A 10,637-nucleotide genomic window follows, 5' to 3' on the forward strand; every position below is an offset into this window, starting at 1 on the left:
ATATATATATAGGTCCTTTGGAGATATATATATATTGGAGATATATATATATTGGGTCCTTTGGAGATATATATTTTTATATATCTCCAAAGGACCTCAATGTGTTGTTCAGGCTGACAGTCTTTAAATATACCTTTACATGTATTCAGTGATTATTATAATCGGCACATGAATATATTGGCACATAGAGGTTTTGGGGTTTTCTTTTAATCAACTCAGCACTTCATTCATTTCTTATTTAAGATGAGGTGAAATAAAAGATATAAAACTGAGATAGACCTGAATGCTTGATCATCTCTAATATGAAAACCCTACCCTAACAGGATAAAATTTTTTAATGTATTGGGCTGATTCTGGTTAATAAAATTATATAGGTTTCAAATGTACAATTCAATAATACATCATCTGTATAATGAATGCATTGTGTTCACCACCCAAAGTCAAGTCTCCTTTCGTCACCATATATTTGACCCTCTTTACCCTTATCTACCTCGCCCCCTCCCCGTTTTCCCTCTGGTAACCACTCAGCTGTTGTCTGTGTCTATGAGTTTTTGTTTCTTTATCTAGTCAAAACAGAAGTTGGGGGATACTTCCTTTTGCATGGAGACTATTCAAGGTTGGAGAAAGTGGCTGATTCTGCTGCAGCTTGTGTGCTCGTTCAGAGCCAACTGGCACCTTTTTGTGAACAGGTGCATGAAGAGACTCCAATGCTGACTGGATTAAGATTAATGGAAGCCTATTGTTAATGACAAGGATTATCAATGAGACAGATCAGATTCTGATTTGATGGACAATGAATCAATGCAAGAGACATACATGCCCAAGTTGGAAATGGAGGAAAAAAGATACAGTGGGTTCCAGCAGCAGCAGATAGAAGGCTTTCACTAAAGACAGAGCTTGCTACTCTACAACTCTTGTTTTTACTGACAAGAATACCATCTCATTTAGAAAATTTAGTTGTATGCCGTCCTGACTGCTACAGTATAGTTTTCTGTATTCTTTCTTTTCCTCTCCCCCGATTCCTGTATTGTATTTAAAGGAACTGGTGTCTCAACATAAGTGTGTTGCTTTAAAAAAAAAAAAAAAAAACTAATCGGTAATAGCATATTTTGATCAACATCAAATGAAGAAGCAGGGGAAACCCACATCTGTGAAACTACCTCCTCTTCCATTAGTAGCCTGTACACTCGACTTTTATGCTCCATGCTCCATTTATGCATAGATTGTTGATTGTTGCGTTGCCAAATACTTGTTGCTGCTGGCATGCATCAGAAGATAGATGATTTCATGCATAATAGGTGTATATAATAGGAAAATTTTTATTTTCCTAGTCCAGTAAGACATTTTATACTCAATAAACATCCTTGCTGATTTTGTTTAAATGGAAGATTTTGATGTCTTTATCACTATGATGCCACAGACACTTCTATAATTTTTTGTATGAGGTTGTTACATGTAATATGTTTTTAAGTGGGAATAAATGACTTTAAAAGAAATGAATCCCAGATTGGTTTTCCATAAACCAAGTGTCTTCTTGTTTAAATAAACTTATTAAAAAAGAAATGACTGAGGAAGGAGATTCACCAGAAAAAAATAACAGTACACGCTCTGGTCCATTTAACTGGCTGTGCCAGCGATGTTACAAGAGCCAGGATTCTCTTCCTTTGGATCATAGTTTTTTCATCAAAATGAAAACAATTTCCACCCTACACCATCAAATGCTTAGATGTTTGTGAAATATTTGGAAAGCATCAAAGCTAGTATATTATCAAATCTATTGGTTCAGTAGCTGCATATGTCTAAGAAATTAACTACATATTTAGATGAAACAAACAGAATGAAGAAAACTAACATTAAACACCTACTGTATGCTCAGACATTCAAGGTGTTTCACATTCTTGATTCTATTTTATCGTCACAACAACCCTGTGAAGTCAATATTATTGCTAAGGTTAAAAGGGATTAAGAAATTCATCTAAGGCACACGACTGCCAATGACTGAAATCTGGATTGGTTCCAAAGATATTCTAGCAGAAAAACTCTCCTATCAAGTGAAATCTTAAGTCAAATCCCAATCCATAAAACACTATTTCATGTGAGTGTGTGTGTGTGTGTAACATGCTTATCTACAATTTGTTAAATTCAAAGTGAGTAGTTTTTATTATCTTTTTAAAGATTTAAAAATACATCTAAATTGAAATTTGAATGAATAGTGCAGAACCTTAAGAGAACCCAGGGTTGCAAGGATTCGCAATTTAAAAGGTACTGCACCCTTACTTGCCTCCTTCATGCAGGTTCATCAACATTTACGCATTTATAAACCTCACAATTGTTTCTTCATTGATCCCTACAGCATTAAGTATACTCACAAAACTCACCACAGTCACAGAGCACCACGAACAATAGATTTGAAAAGTCTTTCAACATTCGTTTCATTCTGATCAGCAAAATCCCAGGTCTTTGGTCTCCTCATGTCCTTTCTCCCATCCAAATTGTGACTTTTTTTTTTTTCAAAAACACCTGAAAGTAGAACCTCAAAAAAATGATGGCTCTGTTCAATATCACCCTTAAAATAGTAATAATGAAATGATAAAAAAATATTCTAAAAGTCAAACTTCCTAGGTGATATTGAAAACAGAAAGGACACTAATTTTCACTGGGGAAATAACCTGTAATTATGCATGTCCCTTTTGTTCCATTACAGGTTACCTGTTAAGAACATCTGGGATACCCAACATCAAGATTATTTTTGCAAAGACCAAGTCTCATTTTATTGTAGCACATCCTAAAGTGGAGTTTGTTACTTGCTTAATGTCATCAAAGCTAATAGCCAATATGGATAATACATCTTCACATATTTATCTGCTTGACATTTCACAGTGATTTACTAAACTTTAGCAAATTTACTAAATTTTTTGCTAAACTTTTACTTTGCATTGTGCTGCGTAGCCCTGCCTTGCTTTCACAAATAGGCTTACTGTTTTTCTTGAACAACTGGTATGTTATCTGGATTGCTTCATTTCTTTATGCCTAGGAGTATACCAAAACTATAAAACCTTTTTAAAAAGATACCCAAGAATACTGTGAACTCCATGTGGCTATGACTTCCCTTGTTTAGAGAACTCTAAAGAGAAAACAGAGAAATAACAATTATCATCATGTCAGTCTTCTAGTACTTGTTGCTGCTGGTATGCATCAAGAGATAGATGATTTCATGCAGCAATCTTCCCAGACCACCTAGGAGGGCAGGAAAGACCTTGTCAGCCTGTGCTTCAGAATGGTTTGTGGGAGAAGGCACTCACTTTGATATAAACAACTGTTAGACTACAGAATAAGATGTTGGGCATTTAAGTACCTCTTTTTCCCACACTAGAGTCTAGTAAACTGTAGGCTACTAAACATAACCAAATATATATTTTCTTCATGTTTATACTCCCATTATCGTTAATAACTTTAATAAATATAGTATATTCCAAAAATATGTATGTTACAGCCATTCAGATAAGACAAGAATTAATTGAATTAAAAGGACTGAAATAATCAAAAATTCACTGGAAAAAAGAGCTGATGTGTCTCTATTATCTTTCTTTCTAGAGGAGTTGGTTGAACAAAGGAAATACTGTACTTCTTCAAAGGGAAGCAGAGATTTGAAGCATAATTATGCAGATGATTAGGGCTCCATTCCCTCCCCAACAACAACAAAAAAAAGAAAATTCAGTATTGATGGAATTAGGCACAGATTTGACCTAAATCCTTTCTTTGAACATGGACTGGTAAACTTGGCCAAAGGCAGAAGGTGAGCATCATGTATCACCCTGGCAAGCTGGGGTGCTTAGGGCAATTAAAACACGAAGTCACTGATAATTCAGTAACTACAGCGAGGAAAAACAAGCTATCCCTAGTTCCCAGAAGGTGAACTGGCTTCTCCCAACCTGCTTGCTTCCCTGCGATAAACGTTTTGTAAAGAAGCTCCTAATTACATCTAATTTTGTCATTTTGACACATTTTCCTTAAGAAAATGAGTAGTAAAACCTAGAACAGTGCGATAATCTATATTTAGGACTGAATGAGAATGGAATTATAAAATAAACCAGCCTATCTGAAATCATTTTATGAATTTTTTTAGTGTTCCCAACCTTTGAAAACACTTATTTTAACTAGCTCAACCATTAATTTGAGGACTCTAACAGAGTACCCCAGAATGGAATGAGATGCTAGGTAAAAAGCACTACATTTAAAAAAGATATAGCAAATTTTTTGTAATCTTGCTTGCTTAATTTAACCCATTGTGTTGTTCCTAATACAGTTCAGCTACTTATAATGTTTGACTTGAGAATTGTTTTGAGAAAATAAGAACTTAGGTATATTTTCTGCACATTAAAAATACTTCCATATAGCATTTACAGACATAACCATTTAAAATTCTAAATGCGTCAGCTAGAGGGTTGGTGGAAGTTGTGAATATTCTCAATGGCTAATGGCATCACGCCAAGCTCGGATCCCATGTTTTTGGTGAAACCAGTTAAGATAAACCCCTACAGTGTCCTCACAGCTGTAGAAAAAAAGACAATACATTACGCTTAAAACTCATGGGATCGATGGTTTATTAAAGAATAAAAGGGAAAAGAAAAAGAGGCAAAGTGATTTTGAACCTTCTGACAAACCTGCACATGCTTGTGTGTGTATACATCTAATAATAATGATATTTATTAGGAGGAAATCCCTAATTCCAAAGCGGCCTGTGTAAACTTGCTTTATTTATAATGCAGTCCAGTGGGCTCTGCCCTGTCCCACGGGTTGGATGCAGCTTCCCGGGGAAGCTGTGTGCACTCCCCACATCTACTCAGCTTTCCAAAGTCCCCCAAGTCAAGTTCAAGCTTGGAAATGTAGCCCTGTGCGTGTCGTCAAAGCACTCTTAAAATGAGGTCCGTTTTGAAATGCTTATATCTCATACTCTTTATATCCCAGAAAGGATTTCTTTTCCTTAAGAAGCCAACTTGTTCTGAAACCCCTAGTAACTTGTTCTGAAACTCTTAGTATCCCAAGACTCTCTTCTTCAAGGGTCCCAACTATTCGGACTTAAAACCCGTCTACAGTCGGCCTCAGTCCCTTGGCAACACCTGCGCCCCGGGAGAGCCGAAGTCAGGCAAAGGCGGGACTCGTAGATAGGAAGACGCGCACATTTAGAGCTTGTCCCCTGGGAGAGGAGCTGAGCTCCAAGAGAACAGGAAAAGGGGACTGGGTGCGTCGAGGGACTGGCACCGTCCACCTGTGCTTTCGGGCTGAGGGGAGGGGTGGGGGCGGCAAGGTCCGGGAGGCACTGCCAGAGCCCGGCGGAGCCGCAGAGGCCCCGGCGGCACAGGAGCGCCCACCGGGTCGCAGAAGGCTCTTCTTACCTCTCGGAACTGGCGGGAGCAGCGGCCCGGCCCGGGACGAGCGTGGTAGCGAGGAGGGCGCGGGCAAGAAGCCTCAGGGCCCACAAGATCGCACGCCGAGCCTCCCGCGTCCCGGGACTGCGCGCCCCGCCCGCTGCGCTGGCCTCCCGCAGCCCCACCCCGGCCCGCCCCCGACGGCGCGGGTGGGCGGCACCCGGAGGGCGGGGGACCGTCGCGAGCTGGCGAGGCCCCACCCCGCCCGCCCCGGGCAGCGCATCCTTTCCTGCCCGCTGGCCCGCTGGCCCGCTGGGGACGGGAAACGCGGCAGGAAACGTGCGCAGCTCGCCAGGGCCTGCAGGAGTGGGCGCAGACCCCCCACCGACACACACGCGCGCATAGCCCGCAGGCGGGACCCCGGTTTTAAGGGCGAGCCAGCGGTCTCCGGACCTTTCAAATTCAATCACTTCTCCCTCGTGTCATGTTCTTTTGGGGGAACACAAAGTAAGTCATTGAAGTGACATAACTGGTGGGCTGTAAACATGGCTTCCCCCAAAACTTGGTTTCTCAAATGTCATTAAAGACTTTCAAAAGAAAACAGTTCAGGTAAAATGCATATCCGTGTTTCTTTCTCAGGCGCCAGAATTGGTTAATTTTAAAATCACATTCTTAAAATTCTAATCTGCAGGTGTTAAAAGTTCTTTTTAAAAGAATACGGAGTTCCCCGTTGTTGAACAGCTGTGGTTGTTTTTGAGTACCTTATAATGTGCAACACCGTTCACACCATTTGCTCTTCTTTTACACAAAATATACCATTTAATAGACAAAACTAATGTGTGATAATATAAATCACAGCACAGTGGTGGCCACTGGGGAGCAAGTGCTTGGAAAGAGGCACCAGGGAACTTTTGGGATGATAAAATCTATTGGTTAGGGTGTGAGTTACATGGACTATGCATTTGTCCAAACTCCACCAATTTAAGATCTGTGCATTTTGCTGTTTGTAAATTTTACCTCGATTTTTAAAACTCAAAAAATATAGCTTCCTGAACAAGCCTAATCCCGTCTGATCTCAGAAGTTAGCAGGGTTGGGCCTGGTTAGTACTTGGATGGGAGACCACCTAGGAAGACCAGGTGCCATCGGTGGAAAAAGTAAAAAAATAAGGGATTGTAAACTGACAAGGTCCTTGCAATGTGAGGTCAACCAAAGGTTGCCTCACATAAAGAAAATAAATAAAAAATATAGCTTTTGCAAGTCCTTGACTATCACTTAATTTTTTAAAAGGTAGCACAATTATTCAATTATCAGAGTTATCAGAGATTGTCAGAGGTACCAAATTTTGTCAAATACATAATTCTGGCAGTACTAATTAAATCTATCCCAAGCTTCAAGAAAGGCTGTAAGGCCATCCATCATCCAATTCAACTGCCAGTAGAATTACCTAGTCCATTATCCATTCATCAACACAAGCTGGGACTCCTTTTCAAATACAGGCTATGGCCGCTGGCATTTTCAGTTCTGAAAGCGAAAGCTCAATTGAAAAAGTGGGCTTTGGAGTTTATACATAAAGCTGACATTAATTTCAGCCCTGTCTCTGTAATGGTGGGCAAATGACTTAATCCCTCCTTACTTCCACTGTAAAAGGCATATAGTATTAGTTACATTGAAGTCTCTTAGTGACTGAGTGAAACATATAGAAAGCAACTTGCTCTGCATAAATATTTCAGACACATACACTCCTTTAGAGACCCATTCTTGAGGGGTAGAACTTAAATCGAGGTACAAATGGCTGGATCAATGTGCTTGGCCATTTTTGCCTTAATTAGAATTCTTACCAAATTGTATTATTGTATTTATTGGACAGTTAAAATAGTTTAAGCTTTTCTAAAAGAAGGCAACACAGACATGAAGAAAAAAAGCTTTCAAATTAACAGTGGAATAGTCTTGACATATTTAACTAAAACAAGCTGGCTGTCAAGATATCTTCAATTCTCTTTCTGGGTCAGCAGCTGCTTTAATGATCTTGTGCAAATTATGTAAAATTTATTCACTTTATACGAACGGAGAGATCTTTTATTTCCTAGCTAATACTCTGAGAGAAAAGCTTTAACTGACTCATGGTAGGACACAAGGAAGAATACGAATGACCCAATTTTCACACTGTAATAACAAGATCTTACATGTGTTAACCTGACTTTTCGGGAGTACTTCCCACATCATGGATATGGCCATGTCATGGAATTAAATAAGAGACTGTATCTCAGACAAGCTAAGCTCTGACATGCCTGACTGAGAAGTCTGTTGGGAAAATAGTAAAAGACACCGATTTAGGTTTTGCAAGTCAACTCATGATATATTATAATCCCCAAATCACTCAATTCAGTTACTTTAATTAGGAATATACCATGTACAATCACTGACCTAGGCCAGTGGGAATTCAAAAGAAGTGTTATATGACAGTCCTTGAACTTAAAGAAACCCAATTTTTCTATTTTCTTATAGTACCAAGATCATAATTAGAGAATACAAAATATAGTCAAGCATTTTGAATAGACAATAACTTTTATGGACTTTAGAAATAGAGTTGTGTACTGGAAACAAATTTTTCTACAGCAGGTGGGATTTGATTAATAGGAAATGAGTGGGAAGAAGTAACAAAAGGAAGTCTGGACAGACAAGGGAAATATGTCCCAGGAACAAAAAGGGCCACCCTGTGCTGTTCCCTTGACCCCGATGCCTTCCACCTACTGCCAATCTCTTGGTCCTTGCGAGCCTAGTTTACCACACTCTTCCTCTCCCACAGGCCTTCCCAGATCTCTCCATCCTAACTAAGGGCTCTTTCCTCTGTCTTTGGGGCATGCACTTCATTCCATCCTCAATTAAGTTTGCTCACATGTCTATTTCCCCAACTAGGCTACCTCTTAAGGGTAGCCTTATTTGATAAACGCTGTATCTTATTTACTTTTGTAGCCCCATCCACCAGAGGTCCAAAAGTTCCTCACACTAAGTTGGTGTGTAGTCAAAAAAACGTTTGTTTGTTTTTTTTTTTAGTTTAATTGAATGGGAGATAAAGTAAGATAAAGTGGAGCCAAACTATAAATAGGTCTATACATCAGAGTTCATTCATTCAATAAATATTTATTGAGTGCTTACTGTGTGCCAGGCCCTGTTCAAGGCTCTGAGGATATATCCATGAACAAACCAGATAAAAATCTCTGCCCCTGTAGAGCTTACACTCTAAATCTATCATAAGAGATGAGATCAGCAATAAATTTATATAAATTCAACCATACCTGTAGGCAAAAAAAGATACACATTTAAATAGTTTAATTATAAAACTCTACTGTTAATATGAAGTTTTTATTATACATTGTACTCACTATAAAGTATTCATACCTACAGAGATTCTAATTGTAGGATTATATTTTGTAGTTTATTGGCAATTTAACTGCGTTACAAGCATCATTTTGAGCATGCTTGATTTCGTCCTTAGGCAGTCTTTAAAACCTAACCACTTTTTAAGTTGTGACTCTACTGTACCAAAATGAAAACTTTGAGATTGTTGGGCAAAGGACCATTTTACGTATTGGAACATGAAAATGACATGATGAATCCTCATCTCGTCACATTAGTCTGGTAACAGGGAACAAGAGATAGTACATTCACATGAATATATGTCATCGATCGATAGTGATCTTCATATCAAAAATTTAAAAAAAAACTAGTTCACTAGCCACTTCCATTTTTTTAAAACAAATAAAATACTAAGAGCTTGAGGTCATAAATATTTATAATCAAGTCTTGATTATAAAATCTAAAAGAACAAATTGTAACATACTGGCTTATTCTGAATAAAAGTTTATCATTTTTATATCAAAGAGTATTTAAAAAGACACCAAGAAAAATCATTTTTTTAATTTTGCAATAACTTTACTCTATATACATTAATACCAATCATTTAACCCTAAAAACAGTCTTCACTTGTGTAAGTAAAAAATTTTTATCAGTATGTGACTAGAAATATTTACCATATAGCTACAGGTTTATGCTCTTAAGAGCAAAGAAAGGAAAGCAAATAATTATACCAATGATAAGCACCAAGACAGAACTTTTTTGCCCTTAGGGCCTGATTGGTTGTATTTAAACATAACAGAGGACCAAAATAATAACTTATTTGACAGAAAAAAATCACACACACACACAGGTGTGGAAACAGTGAAGAATGCCCACTTAAAATAAAACAATAAAAGAAACCATACTTAGTTTCTAATTAATGTGACGTTTGCAAAATATATTCATGTCATTTTACTGCCTCTTTAGTTCACTTTATACAATTCAGACTGCTCTATTTTTGTTCATGTGTTGTCACACTAATGTAAGAAAATATGCTGAATTATGGGAGTTTGCTGTAATGAATCCAAACCATTAAAGCTAGATCCCAATAACTCAAACTATCTTAGCTCCAACTCATTCCAAGTGGTGAAACAGATTATTCTTTATCTTTGTAATTTTTAAAAACCTTAGCCAGATGAGATATGGTGTGTGTAAGTACACGTGTGTGCACACGTGCATGTACAAGTCTTCCAGAGCAGTGTGAGAGAATGAGCACAGCCCAGAGAGGGGAGTGACATATAAACAAGCTTACACAATGGCCTGAAAAGCTTGGGCAGACAGACACTGTGTTTTCCCCAAAACAGACCTGAGGCTGAGCAATGAGGAAATTAGGGGATCTGTCATTACATCATAAAATCAGTGACAAGTTTGGAAAACGAAGACTAAGACAGATGCCTCAGCCATATTTCCAAGACACTGGAGAATGCAAAGCAGTGAAACCACTTTTCAGCAGGCAGTGATCAGGAATGCTCTGGAGGGATTTCCTGAATTTGCAACTGAAGATCCCTGTGACTTTTCCAAAGAGCACCTGTAGCAAGCAGCCTGTGGCAGTGGCCCTCCACTTCAGTGAGAATGTCTTAGGGACCCCAGAGTGGGAACCTGGGCATCGCCTCCTGCTGGTCTCAATGGTCTCTCAATATGGATACTTATCCCTTCCAGAGGCCTGGCCAAAAACTATCACTACCTTCCACTTCTCAGTCTCAGAAAGAGGGTCTCTCCTGTGCCTGTGGGGTCCCTGAGTCTGAGGTAATGCCAACACACTGTCTGTTGCATAGGACAAACATATGAAGTCAGGGAGTTCACTTTAACACTCAAGCAGTCTGAATGCAGTATTAGCCAGTTTTTGTTGCCTCAGTAAAAATTTTCAGCAG

The 10,637-nt window shown here is 38.7% G+C and overlaps 1 protein-coding gene across 3 annotated transcripts in view; it reads right to left on the reverse strand.

Annotated features, from left to right (window-relative positions):
- Window positions 1-5,530, reverse strand: part of THSD1 (thrombospondin type 1 domain containing 1) — a 29,803-nt gene extending 24,273 nt beyond the window's left edge. For 2 of the 3 annotated variants that reach the window (XM_015587132.2, XM_006908999.3), the window contains exons 1-2: window positions 5,397-5,530; window positions 2,379-2,520 (exon numbers count right to left, since the gene is read on the reverse strand). In XM_015587132.2, the coding sequence (XP_015442618.1) occupies window positions 2,379-2,436 (58 nt within the window). In that variant the 5' untranslated portion in view covers window positions 2,437-2,520; window positions 5,397-5,530. Of the gene's footprint in view, window positions 1-2,378; window positions 2,534-5,396 lie in introns of all 3 variants that reach the window. The other variant, XM_015587131.2, reaches the window with a different exon arrangement.
- Window positions 5,531-10,637: the final 5,107 nt, after the last annotated feature.

Source organism: Pteropus alecto, unplaced genomic scaffold, assembly GCF_000325575.1.
Source record: "Pteropus alecto unplaced genomic scaffold, ASM32557v1 scaffold413, whole genome shotgun sequence".
NCBI classification, from domain to species: Eukaryota; Metazoa; Chordata; class Mammalia; order Chiroptera; family Pteropodidae; genus Pteropus; species Pteropus alecto.